We start from the raw sequence: 14,686 nt of genomic DNA on the forward strand, positions 1-14,686 counted from the left end.
CTCTGATGCGGTTCCTCTGAAGATGTAGCGTGACAACAAGCCTACACTCGGTCTCTTCGGTCAGTGTTTTGTAGAGAGAAGCAGGACAACTGAACTAAAGCAAAAGCTCCATGTGAACCATTAGGTGGCCTTAATATGTGCTGAACACATGGTGGGCCAAATGTTAAGTTTTAATTGCCTGTACACAGTTCTAGTTATGACACGTTAGCTGTATTAATTACTGGGCTCAGTTCACCATTCTAAAACGTAGGTGACATATTCACATGGCAGAGGCAGTGCAGGGCAAGCATAGAAAGAAAAATATCTGCAGGGCTACAGGCTCCGCAAAACAGATGGGAAGACATGGGACAACTGACACAAGCACTAACTTCCAGTTCTTTGTCATCTGTTCCTCGTCTTCCCGTCTGTATTGCACTGCTTGTAGCAACACATCTGCGGCAACTAGCCCTACCACAGTGTTTGCTACAAGAAAAAGTGTGGTCGTCTTACTGCACTGAGATGTGACTGATGTCGCTGGAGGCAGTCCTCCACGTATGTCTCGCCCTTGGACAGCAGCACAAACTGGCAGCGAGGAAACCAGCGGGCATGTTCCTCCCAGGGGTCGTCTGTCGCATCCCAATTGCAGAGGCCGCCATCACAGTGGAAGCACTTGGTGTAGTCCTGGAGACCTGCGGGCAAAAGCAAGGCGACGGGTCAGCCACCACTTCCAAGACAAAGCCAAGAAAGTTAATCGTGAATGGCCAGTAGAGGCAAGCATAAGTTGTGGCCCTCTCACTCCTGGATGAAGGTTTTTCCCATCAAACTGCACTGACTGCCATCTTGGCATCTGTCAATTCCGCTTTATACAATATACTTGCTGACAGCACAACAATCTCCACAAGACTAAAGATGCCTCTCCTTTTGTGTTATGTGTATTTCTGCACCACGTATACGCATGTTATACTAACTTGCCTAATCTTCAACATTGGCAAGTTATGCCAGCATACTTTTTTGATTATCCATCATTCATCTCCACTTGTCTTCAATCAATACATTCAATCACCTGGACCCACCACGGTGGCTTAGTGGCTATGGTGCTGCGCTGCTAAGCACAAGGTCACAGGACAAAATCCCGGCCCCGGCAGCCGCATTAGAGGGGGCAAAATACAAAAACACCCGTGTCTCCTGCACTGAGGGCACATTAAAGATCCCCTGGTGGTAAAAATTAGTCGAGTCCCCCACTACTGCACATAGTAATATTGTGGTTTTGGCACACAAAAACCCAGAAGAAGAAGAAACTTTATTAAAGAATGGTCCGGCAGTTCTTGCTGTGGTGGCCTCAGGTGACGGCTCGAAGTCCTTGGACTCGAGCGGCATCTTCGGCTTGCCCGAATCAATTTTTTTCTACTGTACCTAACTGTATTTCCTTTTCCTCGACTCCTGCTATTCTAGATTCTAAGTTTCTGGAGTTTGAATCTAGGATTTTTTAAGACAGCCTACTGCATCAATGCAGGAATTCAATGTGTCAAGAATACAGTACTAAAGTTGCTGACCAAAGGTTGGATTTTGAGGGGACTGCCAAGAAGTACGAACAACTTGCAGATCAAGGAAACCAATTCACCAGGACGAAAAAAAAGAAAAGTTTCTTTCCGCAAGTAGCCAGGAAAGCTTGTCAGTACAGTCGAACCCGACTATATCGAACCCGTTTACATCGAATTATTCTATATATCGAACAATTTCTACTCACGGTATAGTTACAATGAGTATATATAGCAAAAATTACGCTTACATCGAACAAATATTGCAGTTACTCCCGATATATCGAACATCAAGCGGCGGAAAAGTGCCCCCAGAAGTTGGCTTTCCCTCGCGGTAGCGGAGAAACCCGGTGGCGCGGCTCCATCCAACCGCTCTCCCTACCGTGACCGCGCTGCCTCGGGCTGTTCGGGCGAGCTGTCCCCCTGTCGCGCATAGTGAAGTCTATTATCCTCCCTCTTTCTCTATCATCTTTCACTTCCCACTCCCTCTCCCCTGACGACGCTTCGCCGTGCTCCCTCACTGGTTTCAGAATCAAGCGTCCTTCCTTTCTTTAGATCACTATCTATCGACACTCCCCAGCAAAAAATGATCCTGGCCCGCCTACAGCGCTTGCTCAGACAGCCAATCAGAGGCTCTTGTGCGCTCTTCGTGCAAGATGGCGAAAGTGCGAGTTGTCTGGCTGCTTCTCTGGTTTATCGTGTTTGCGCCTTATGGGCCTTCTCCCGTAGTGTTGCCGTGATGAAGCGGCAGAATTCGCCTTTCGTCGTGAAGATCGAAATCATAAATCGCGTCGAACGCGATATCCCCGCAGCGTGCAAGATTCCGAGGAGCACTCTCAGCACGATTAGGGCTAAAGTGGCCAGACTCGCAACCCGGTGCCCATGGCGCCCGACGCGTAAGCACGGCCGTGTACGAGGCGTTCTTCATACGTGCCGGTTTCCGCGTGCTCGGTGATGACTGTAAATTCTGATGAATGCGACGAAGCCGTTGCCGGTGTTGCCGAAGTTTGGGGCGAGCTGTCAAAATTTCCGGGACATTCGAATCAACGGTGGACGAGTTTGTGAGTACAGATGATGGTGTCGTGACGACGGTAGATACCGAAACGAAGACTACATCGCCGACATCGTACCGAGCACAAATGAAAGTAGGCACGTTGAGGAAAGCAACTACGGTCCTTTGCCCACATCCTCCGAAGTGATTGGTGCACACGCATTAGTCCGGTGCTTCTGCGCGAATGCGGAAGGTTGCGGCCTCAGCTGCTCAGACTCCTTAGACAATGTGGGGAAGTGCGTGCGTCGCAGGCAGCGAAATTGCCCAAGCAGAAGAAAATGCAGGACTAATTTATGCGAATCTAAGCTAGTTTCGTGAATAAAGTGATTTTATAAATGGGATGTGCTTTTATGACATCCAATTATTTAGCAGGCTTATATCGAATTATGCTCTATATCGAACTGATAGGCGTTTTTTTGCGAGTTCGATATAGCCGGGTTTGACTGTATATGAATGCATACACATATACTCTTTGTGCTCACCTCGGTGGCCAATTTTGCACATGTTTGTCCAGGTGGAGTCTGAAATGCTGAATGGCGAAGTGTACGGAATCTAAAATTTCACTTGCCCTTATACATTAAATCTATGGAGAAAGTGGAGTTGCCATATGAAGCTATGCGAATAACTGAACATGCCTCGACAAATTGTGACAGTTTTCAGAGGCCTTGAGATTGAGAATGACTATGTGAAACTGCTCACTTATGGAGGGCATATAGGGGTCTGTGATCCCCAGTGAAATTAATATAGAAAGGAACTTCAATGATGAATACAAGAGCAGCATGACCATTAAATTGCGAACAATAAGAGCAACGCACATTTTAGCGTACGATCCTGAATTCACATTGTCCAGAGACTTGGAAAAATAAATTTTAATTCATGCTTACCAATGTAAAAAAATCCAGCAGGCACCAATTCCTGAGGCCGCTTGGGGCACGTGGCAGGCCACTTTTCGAAAGTCCGCAGCCGGGCATCAGGCGATGCTTGCGATGGATGCTTCGGCCCGACGTGTACGGACACGCCAAGGCCAGACAGCTCTGAAGGAGGAGTGCCTCCTTTCAAATGCACTCCCTGGGATCTACCAAGACAACCCCAGTGGTCTGTGAGCACATGTGAACAAGATTTGCCACGTGCAAGTTTGCGCTGTTAACTTTCCCCTCACACATAATATGCCAGGCTTTAACAGGATAACCAGCTGCAAGGCCATACTTCGTTAAGCATTACTTACACTTTCCATTCTTTTTGCTCCACGTCAATGGCTGGCATGAAGCAAGATTTTCATTATTGCCACTATCAGCTGCTCACTGAGACCGGTGATAAGGATAGAATTAAAGGGAAAAAAAAAAAGAAATATGGCCCTTGCTCTTTACAAGCAGATTTAATAATTCATAAGCAGACTATTTACTTGATGGCCCGAGCTCATATGGTCACGCTGACTTTAACATGTAATACTTCCCGCTGTGCCACTAAAGCATAGAAGTAATCAAATCACCAATGGTATAGCATTATTAACACTGCTGTTACCCTTTAGCAATGAGAGTGTACTGCGGTTCGATACTAGCATTACAGTTAATTTACTTGACATGTGGTGGCGGGCAACCACTCTTCACTGCCTGCCACATGGCAGCCACATGATACAGAACTTGCCAAGAAGGGCAGCAGGCACAAGGGTTCTCATTTCTGTGGTGCTTAAGGGCAAATTTCGAAAATTGACTAAACATTTAGGTAATGTTGGGCGCACCAGCTAGATGCTGCTTGAACTTGCCCATATGTTATTTGCCCAGAAGGTCCAGTGCTAGTGGGCAGCTGAGCTTGGCCTGCTCACAAAATCTGCCCCACAACCGACAAAAGAGGCTTGCAAACTGATTCACACGCACCCATTCCCAACGAGCAGCTGCTCACGCTCGGGTGCAGAGCGTGCCCGTTGCCATGACATATGACCACACTCGTCCCGGCCAGCCAAATCTGGGTTCAGAAGGAACGGGCAACACGGGTAGTGGCGGGCATGTTCTCGCAGGGGGTCATCCCCCGGTTCCCAGTTGTGCACTGTGCCTTTGCAGAAGGCACACCGCACCTGGAAAAAGAAAAAAGGCCCGAAGCTAGAGTACCATGTGTGTAGGATCGACAGTATGATCCTAACTATGCATCTTCGAGAAGGCAAATAGGCATAATCACAAAACACATCGAACATATATTAGCTGTGACTTCAATGCAGTGTCAGCGTGTTTAAATGCACGAATGATACCTTGTCATGTTCAAGCAAAATGCATTCCATGTGGTTTCTGCTTCAAGCAGGAACAGTACCTGACCCATTTTGTACTGGGCCCGAATACCTTGTAACTATCACCTACGGTTCACCCATTATTGTTGCAACTTCAGCATAGGTATTCTGTACTGTAAGACAGCCATGCTGTTGCAGAGGCAAAATTGCAGCTGGAATGTATTCCGCTGCTCCTTCAGTTGCTCATCCACAGAAAACAGTTTCGTGAAGTAGACACTACACAAGCAGTGTGACAGGCATTGTAGCAATATGTGGCATAAGAGCAACAGTAAGATCAGCTACACAGTCACTAGTAACATCCTTTTTCAAGAATGAAGTGACTAAGTCAAGCTATGTCAAATACTTGCTAGCATTAACAAGGCAGAACACACATTCAACTAAGAGTTGGTTATTAAAATGAACTTTTCTGCTGCGAAAAAAGAATTAATGGAACCATATTAGAGACGCGCATGGCTGTTACGTAAAGCACATATTTGATGGCCAGAAACTAAACGTAGCATCATGAAAATGAGCATATACATTGAATGACGGTCGCTTTCTTTGTCAATTTAGAGCTTTGGCACTGAAGCAACACATTAATCAAGCTAACCAACACGCACCTTGTCTTGTTCGTGAAGATAGTAAAAGCCCGCCTGAGCAAGCGTCCGTGCTGGCAGAAAGTCCAGCGGCCAGTCAGAGAAAGTGTTGAACCGCTCTTCCTCTGATGCCTGTAGCCGACGAAGCTGCAAATCATTTTCTACACCATTCCTAGGCACAGGCTCACAAGCACCACTGCGCACATACGGTGCACTGCTGACGCGTGGCAACGGGGGAATCACACTGTCAACCTGCATCGGTTGCTCTACACGCCTTGCACCGACAGATGATGCACCGGCTGCGGAATAAATGGGGCTTGCTGCCACCGGAACACGCGGGCTCGGAAGGGAACGCACAAACACACAGCTTGGCCGCACAGCGCGGTGTCTATCAACAACGGAGTCTGCAATTTTCCAGTCGGAAACCTCGAGCCCACACTTGAAGCACTGTGTGAGACGCCTGGGAGCACTTATACACACAAAGCCACCCTGTGGAGAGAGAAACAAATAAATGAATAAATAAAGGAAGGAGAGAGGAGATTTAGAACACTTAAACCACTAGGGTGTACAACGGTCAGAATCAAGGCACCAAGAGTACACACTTATTCCAAATGAAGAGCCAAAATAAACAGCTCACTTTCATGGATGACCAATTACAAATAAGCAGCGCGTCATGTCCTTTTCTGTTAAAGTCATCATGCCCACATTAGCAGCTACCTCTGTGAAGTGGCTGTTAATGGCAAAAACAAAAATTTAAGTTTTGAGATTCTTTGCATAGCAGTTTTTTTCTGTGCCTCAAAAAACAGAAGATTCAACCAGTCAATTTACACCTTATTAGGGATGAGAACACATTCTGTTTCATGGATTAAAAGTGAAATCACAATTTGCGCACACATGGTCAGAGCGAATGTCTTGTGATCCATTAAGAAACCTGCAATCTAGTGTCAAATCAAAGGCAGTAACGCAGCTCTTCAACCACACAGCCCAGAGTAGTTGCTTTGAAGGCACCAGCAGTTTCCACCACATAGTCCCCCCCCCCCTCCCCCCCCCCCCCCGTCCCCCATTTATATAATTGTGCCACCTTTTAAATATTCAAACTAAGAAAAGCACCACTTTTCCCTTTCCGAGACAGACATGCCCACCTGAGCCAGCTTCTTGGCAGATACCGGGGCATCTGGGGGCCACCCACCAAAAGTGGCAAGCCTGTCTTCTTCTCGGCTATAGTCAAGGGCAACGGCCATCTTGGGGTACTTGGCCACCACGGGCCCATCTGTAACCATTGTCTGCTCAAGAGCCGAAAAGGCAGGCGGCCCCCGCTGCGCCAACTCTGTGCGCACCATCGTAGATGCCTGCAAGAAGGCGGACAACAGTGCACCTTGTAGCCACTGCCTTAGCAGCCACACTGCACCAACGACGCTAGCTAACACGCGCAAGTATAGGGGGCAGAGGTTTTTCAACAGACACAGATCTTTAAGACAGGATGAAAAATAGCAGACAGCTTTTTATGTCTCATCTCATGACAATCAGTGCTTTTTTTTTATTCACTAGCACTTCTTCAGTCAGTCTTTTCATTCATACTTTATCCAGTTTATCTTTCTTTATAATGTGGAAATGTATCTCTAAGTGTAAGTATATTGTTTAGTTTATCTTTCTTTATAATGTGGAAATGTATCTCGAAGTGTAAGTATATTGTTTACCATATAGTTGCAAATTATTCCCAACACTTATTTTTTTTTAACTGCTTTTTGTTGTGTGTTCTGTTCAAGCTATTGTAGATATTACAAGTGCTACTAAATGTATGTCTCAGTGATAAGTTGTATCAGTTATAAGTTGATAACTTGTTAATTTGCACACGATTCTTTTATTCTTTTGTCATCTGACTAGCACTCCTTATGAAGTCCTTGCAAGCTTTTTTTTTTCATTTCACCTTAGCAGCCAAATGAAACCTTTCAGATCAGGCACATGCACCTGCCAACCTTAAGGTGTTTATTACTGAAACTGAACTGAACTCAAGATGTTGATTTTCTATTAAACAAACATGCAGACAGTTGTGTAGGAACTCTGAACAGGCACACTTCTTTTTCAGTTGCAGCTAGAGCGGTATGCACCACAGGCCCACAGAAATATTTATGAAGTTCATTCATGCAGCATTCACATAGTGTCAGCTGAAATTCCTGTTGCTGTTACACATTCAGGGTTCGCAAATGTTTAAGAGATAAAAATTCAATGGTACTCAAGGACCTTCAAGGCCCTGTCAAAGCTTCTTCAAGGGTGCTGAGTTGCATATCATGAAGCAATTCTTTACTGTAACAACTTTTCCAGAACACTAAATATAGCTCTATTGCACCAGATACGAAACTATATCGCAAATATCCAGCCTTGATCACTTCACATTCCTAACTAGGTGCGGAGAGAGCATTATCAACACGTGAGGGAAACCAGCACCAAGCACTGGCGTCTTTAACTCTCGCCCATTGCGATATACATATATATAACAACTCAATGGCATACCATTGTTTCTAGAATGGGAAGTTTGCAAATCCCATACTGATCTGCCATAGAAAGCGGTTAACATAATCTTAGACTGTATTACTCAAGAAACTCAAGGGTTTCAAGATCATGTGTGAACCCTGCATTAGTTCTGTGGAGTGGAATGCAATACTGTGCCTAGGTTCGCATAATCAATCAAGTGGATCTAAAAAAAATCAGACTGAGAAATTGGTCAGCAACTGTACTCGTGTTCCTTTAAAACCAATTTTGCTCCAACTAAATGCAAGTAAAAAAAAAGTAAAATAACTGGCATCATCAAAACAGTAAAGAAGCTACCAAAATCTGGCAAATTACAATAAATAGTAAAACAGGGTGCCTACCAAGTTGACATTTCCAAATTCCCTGAGTTTTCCAGGTTTTCCCCGAGTGCTTTTGCAAAATTCCCTGAGTCATGGAGAACTATGTTTTATGTCAAGACGGGCTGAAACAGTTCTGCATGACTCAGTGACAGCATTGGGCGATATGATGTTTTATGTCAAGACGGGCTGAAACCATATCGCCCGATGCTGTCACTCTCTAGTAAGCATACGAAAAAATAAAAAAAATGACTTAGTCCAATTTGAATACTAATGAGTAGTGTTTATGTTATTCAAAAAGAGAATAGAACGGAGGGGTTAGTAAAATGCACAGCAAATAAAATGTCTTCAAAAAAATTGCAAATCGGGTTGGACAAATATGAATAAAAAGGAGATGCATACAGAAGCAAATATTTTCGAATATGAGCTATTTCTATCAATTGATAGCAAGCTCAGTGGTATGAGGCCCGAACTTTGTCACAATTTAGATTCTCTCTCAACAGCTCGTAAGTCAACCTCAACTGTCCTGACGTACTCTCAGCCCGTGCACGACACCTGTGTTGTGTTTCACTGCTTTAAAGAGTTTATTTTGGTTTGGATGAGGGACACCTGCATCTCGGCATCAGCCAACACTTCGTTTTTCGAGCTCAAGCTCCTTCAAAATGGCTGCAGCATGCTTCCTTTCCCGTTTATTCCTCAAATGGTAGGTCTTTTCTGTTCTTGTCCTCCTTCCGCCACTCGTTTGCCCCACAGACCACTTGAAGCATCTTCTTGGTCAGTTGCACAGTCCACGTCTAATTTTTCGAACTCCCTAGGGGCCGCGAAAACGTCAGAAAAATCGGCCATTTGGAAAAAATAAATGCATGTCATTTACTGCCCTTAAGGGCTCAAACCGCCACAGGCGCATTCGAAAATGCCCTGAAGGCCTGCCGGTACATGTATTAGGCATATCGGTGCTCGTACTGTGACAGGAAATACCGGATGCACGCGTTATTATTTGTGGGAGATATGGGGGTTCTCCTCCGTACTCTTGGGACAAAGGAACGACAACACAGTAGTGCAAACAATCACAAGGGCATTTATTGCACCTTTCATAGTTCAATGCCTGCTAGCCCAGTTGCTATCCACAAAACATGCCGATGGGAGCGCGACAAATCTAGAAGCCCGACTCACCGCGACCGGAAAACGAGCGAATATGTTCGCCCCATGCTGGATCCCAACGCCTGGTCGTTCGCGTGTACGGTCACGCGAATGGTGTCCAAGGCGGCCACGTGAGACGGTCTCGCAGAAGCATAGTCCGCTGCGCGCGCGCGGAATGTCCACGCTGTTCGCCGACCCGCCGGGAAAGAGGAAGCGCCTTGTCCCCCGACGCCCAAGTAACCTCGCCTGTCGGCGGCGTTAGCAGCTGCGCAACACTAGCGCCATCTCTCGCACTGCGCTTCAACCACTCCGACCGCCGCGGGCGCCAGGCCACGCGGCGGGCGAAGCCGCCCTGCAGGAGACGCGCTATGCGGGAAAAACATCAGGGGACGCGCGAGAGTGGCGCATCCCCACAAATTAAACAATACATACTGTGCCACATGGCAATTGCCCTTTCCCACGTTTGTTATGCTTTACTGCAGTACTTTTCCGTATGCTTCACCAAGCAAAATTTTTTACGGAGGCGAAGCTGACTTTCAGGAACCGGCATTATGCAACGCACCATGCTTTCCAAGCTTCTAAACCAATCGAGAGGACCACAAAGGCGGAGTCCGTGCCATTGCTGACAGCAGCGAATTCCTTCAATAAAAAACACGGCATCCAATGGCAAGAAGCTTCATAGCGAACGTCGAAGCAGCTAGGCCTAGCGCTGCCGCAGCGGTGGCTACGGCTGCCAGCGGATCTGCGTGCGAGAGTGCCCGTTCGAGGCGGCAAGGTAATCAAAATGGCAGCGGTGGTGGCTTTGATTAATGTTGTTTCGGACCTGCGGTCGCGGCAAAACCTCCGGAAAATCGGACGGCGAAGAGTTCTTACGTTTGAAATTTCAGACGTTCTGATACATTGACTCTACAGGGTATTTGGTGGTGCCTCGAAGCCGTCCAAATTATCGGTAATCCGGAAAGTCTGTCGTTGACTGCGCACTGGCAACTCCTCCAGCCAATGACAAGGCGTCAAAGACGATTAATTACGATTCCTGTCTCTTACTCGAGCCAGCATTACCTCGACTTTTGACCCTTTCAATAACATTACAGCTAATTTTCCCTGATAGAAGCACAAATTCCCTGAGTTTTCCCTGAGTTTTTCCAGACTACTCAAGATCCCTGAGAATTCCCGGATTTCCCGGTTGGTAGACACCCTGTAAAAGTTGGCTGTTATAACCTCACATAAAGTTCTGCCTGCTTTCAAACAAAGCGACATCTTCATCGTGACTGCCGTTGATAAAGTCTTTGCCTACAAGTAAATACGAAATGTTTCTGGACAGCAAAGAGGACAAGAAAACAAGGCAAGTTTGGGCACATTGGTCTTTTACACTGTCCCAGCCTATTTTTGTATGCTAAAAGGCTAAAAAGACAAGGAAGGATTCAAGCACCCCTAATAAGCATACTTCTTCCACTTGTTCACCTATTCTATTGGTACATTCAGCGTCTACACATTTCTTGATCCCAGCAAACCTCACCTTTGGCCATCAGAATGAAGAAAGGCCAGTTTCCGTCTTGGCAAACCACAATTACCAACAACAGAACTGTAGCTGACTTGTGGGTGTTTTCCTCTCCGAGGCTGCTAGCTAATCAGCTGCAACAATGGTAATGACTGACGCGTGCTGTTGCTGGAAACTTCGACAGCAGATTAGATTAGGATAACGCCTTCTTTGTGAATGCGACAAGAGACTTGTGCAATGGTGTCAGACGAGCCACCAACAGCAGTCACAGCTGGCAAGTGAAACTGCCAGTTTGAGTCCAATTCTCGTCAGGCACGTATAATTAACTTATTGCCGTGCAATAGGTGACAAGTGGGAATTTCAGTTATAACAAGACATATCAAGTAGGGGGGTGGGGGGGGGGACAAAAAAAAAAAAAAGGACTGTCCCTCTCAAGTTTAGTATAGAAGTCGGCTGTTATCATGGAGTGCTCAAATGAAGCACAGAAGTGAACGTTAAAGCAAAAGTTCAAACCATACAACAAAAAGACCAGGAAAAAGCACCAAATCACAAGCCGGAATCAGAACTTTGCAACTATTATGTTGTACTATGCTGTGAACATTTAGGGAAAGGTGTAGTTGACTGACCTCCCATTAGCATGTAGCACAATGTAAAAATAATACAAATGTGATTCAATGTAAAAAGCACACGAGTCATGATTTTCAAACTATGAAACACTTAACAGGTGTATAAACATAGATGAATGTGCTACAAATGTGAAGCTTCTTCACAGAGTTGAAATAGGCATAGTACGCACTAATCAGACAGCAGCAAGCAAGGCCTTCTCTCTGCATTACATAAAGTTAACTGAAACTGCAGAAATTCCTAATGAAGCATGCCTGTAGCCAGAGTTCCACAATACTTTGGCAATCTCCTGGAATCCCAAATGGCAAGTGTGATTAGACAAGGCTCTCAATAGCTGAGGCAGCCTTGTGTCATGTACTCTTTTATCTTTCTCTGGGAACTTCCGATTGTGAGGACTCTCTATCAGAGCACAGTAATCATTAAGTTATCAACACCATCACGCACACAAAAAAAAAAAGGCGCAAACGAAACAGCTGTTCCATTGTCCCTTCCCAAAACGGTGGTTTAGTACTACACAGAGCCATCTGTGATGGCCCAACACGTAATTATATGGAAGCAACTGCTTCACAGAACCCAAAGAGGATGAAAGGCAGAGAAAGATGACTCAAAGTGTTAGAATACAGGCCAAGCTGGACAGACAGGTAGGTGTCGCTGAAATCAAAGCACCAATGGTATGAATGTTGTGGGGTTCTCAAACATGTTCTTGGGACAAAGGAATGACAACACAATAGTGCAAACAATCACAAGGGCGTTTATTGCACCTGAAAACCCCATAATGCTCACAGTGAACCCTAATAGAATGAAGGAATTGGAGGGATGGTACAGAGTAATAAGATATCGGCCAAGTCGAAAGGACAACAAGGGCTGAAATTAAAGTGCCAAAATGTATGTGTGGCTTAGAAGGACTTCTGGAATGACAACACAAAATGGTGGAAGCATCAACCATGGAGTTTCTTACCTACATAGAGGGAAAAGCGACACTCGGGTGCAATGGCACGCAATTGCAATGCCAAGTTTGGGGGTGGCTTAGAATTGGCATCTTTCTCAAGGAGCCTAGAATACCTTTAAGACATGTCTAGTGAGAAACTATCCTGCTGAATGCCACATGCAAAAATTCAGCGCTGTCCAGTAACAAGAATAACTGACCTCAATGATAGGCTGCATCTATTGCATCACATACTGAAGATGCATAAAGCCAGCCTGCATAAGAAAGGTGTCAACCATAATGATCTGTCTATGTCCCCCACCCGTTAAATTTCTTAATGCTGTGAAGTGCACTGCCTCACCTAAAATGATTGCTTGAACTACCCTCAGGAGCAAAAACCCAGAAGCTCCTCGCTTGCACTTTACTAATCACTTTTTTGTTCAGTTTCTAATGTGTGGCATACAGGAGGCACAGGGCAAACGTTGCAGTAAACTTGCAGTAAATGTGCTTGCAGAAAATGCAACCTGAGCAGCTGCTCAAAAACTGTGGGCTTTTGGATAAGCACCGAGTGAAAAATAGCGATTTGTAGATTATCACTCACCGCGATATGGACGTCTCAGAAGTGTGATAGAAGTGTGAGAATGATCTGTCTGCTCAAACGAAGTGAATGTCTAGCTAGTGAGACATCTCCTTTACTTGCACAGGCCACTCTTCATCACAAGCAAGCAATGTGAGCCGCCTACCCGGAGGGGATATGTAGCTGCACTTTGTTGAGTGCACAGCCGTTAAGGGCATTCATATCTTTATAGCAGCACACAGACAACAGACACAGAGTAAAAGCCACTATGCAGGCAGCCTGAAGAACAACTTTTACAGCATGCTTGGACTCAACCAAGGAACACATGCATCCATAAATCAAGCATACATGAAAAACGCCATGCAGTACAAGAGAAGCAATCCTGAAAGAAAACAAAGTTGACACCAGCTTTCTTTTTCTTATTCTGCTGGAAGTTAAAAATGTGCTGACATACTGCAGCTCGTAACTTGGAACAGATTCTTTCTCCCCCGCAGTTGACAGAGATAAGCCTTATTAGCTACTGTGCCAACTAATGCTCTGACAGTCAGGTCCTTCAACACTACTACAAATGATCACTTCCTTAGTAATCTTTTTTATCCACAATTGAGTAGAAGCATGGGCATCATAAATTTTGATATGTTGAAGTGTTAGTAGTGAAAAAAATTGAAAGCACAAGTAGTAATTCGTAAATGTATAAGAAGAAATGGTGGCAGAGGCACTGTTACCAGAAGCTGTCAAAAAGTAACTATGACAGAATTCCCCCCTCCCTAACTTCTTTGAGCAGGAATGATAATCTGTAGCCGTGTTTCTCAGCAATTATTTTCCTTCAATTCCAGTTTTTCCCCCTATCTGTCACTCTTAGTGGCCAATCTGAGCAATAATGGCAGTGAATGAACCACTGATAAGCAACAAAAATTTCTGAAGGATAGTATTCGTAATACAACCCTTAGCCATGCCAAACAAAGCACAGCACTAAACTGCAGACTGGTACAAAATGTACAATTTTGCCTTGCATCTTCTAAGTTTTTCTATTCTTATAGAACACTTCTTTTCTTTCTGGGGTTATAAGTGCAAAAAACCGCGATTTGACGCCATAGTGAGGGACTCCGGATTAATTCTGACCACCAGGGGGATCTTTCACAGGCACCCAATACATAGGACAGAAAAGTTTTTGCATTTTGCACCCATCGAAATGCGGCCGCTGCGGCTGGGATTTGATGCTGCGACCTCGTGCTTAGAAGCACAACACCATAGTCACTAAGCCACTGCAGTGGGCATTACTGAACACTAGCTGCAGACCCTCCGACACCAGTGACGTCTGCTCAATAGCTCCTGCCCTCCAATGAAAATATAACTCACCACTAGCAAATCCAAAATAAACTTTCAACAATATTCAAAATGAGTACGTACAAACAAACTGTTTTAAAGATACCATGCAAGCTGCGAATGCTCGCAATGCAGGAATGCTGTCCTGGCTCGTAACAGATGTTTTTTATCCCCTCTACACGAGAGGCTGGAGTGATGACGACAGCTGTATCATATCTGGATGACTGTTACTAGGATGCCCCTCTCACGATTGCACTCAGATAAAGACATTCTCTGTCTGCTGGGTGCCACAATGTACTTTGCGCTATGGCTGCTTACACTTCCCTTTG

The 14,686-nt window shown here is 45.3% G+C and overlaps 1 protein-coding gene across 2 annotated transcripts in view; it reads right to left on the minus strand.

Moving 5' to 3' along the window:
- LOC126522402 (putative inhibitor of apoptosis) overlaps window positions 1-14,686 on the minus strand; it is a 59,128-nt gene that overhangs the window by 34,608 nt on the left and 9,834 nt on the right. For both annotated transcript variants that reach the window (XM_050171150.3, XM_050171149.3), the window contains exons 2-6: window positions 6,564-6,770; window positions 5,446-5,910; window positions 4,443-4,639; window positions 3,453-3,643; window positions 490-668 (exon numbers count right to left, since the gene is read on the minus strand). In XM_050171150.3, the coding sequence (XP_050027107.1) occupies window positions 490-668; window positions 3,453-3,643; window positions 4,443-4,639; window positions 5,446-5,910; window positions 6,564-6,770 (1,239 nt within the window). The remainder of the gene's footprint in view (window positions 1-489; window positions 669-3,452; window positions 3,644-4,442; window positions 4,640-5,445; window positions 5,911-6,563; window positions 6,771-14,686) is intronic.

This window comes from Dermacentor andersoni, chromosome 6, assembly GCF_023375885.2.
Source record: "Dermacentor andersoni chromosome 6, qqDerAnde1_hic_scaffold, whole genome shotgun sequence".
In the NCBI taxonomy this organism is placed as follows: domain Eukaryota; kingdom Metazoa; phylum Arthropoda; class Arachnida; order Ixodida; family Ixodidae; genus Dermacentor; species Dermacentor andersoni.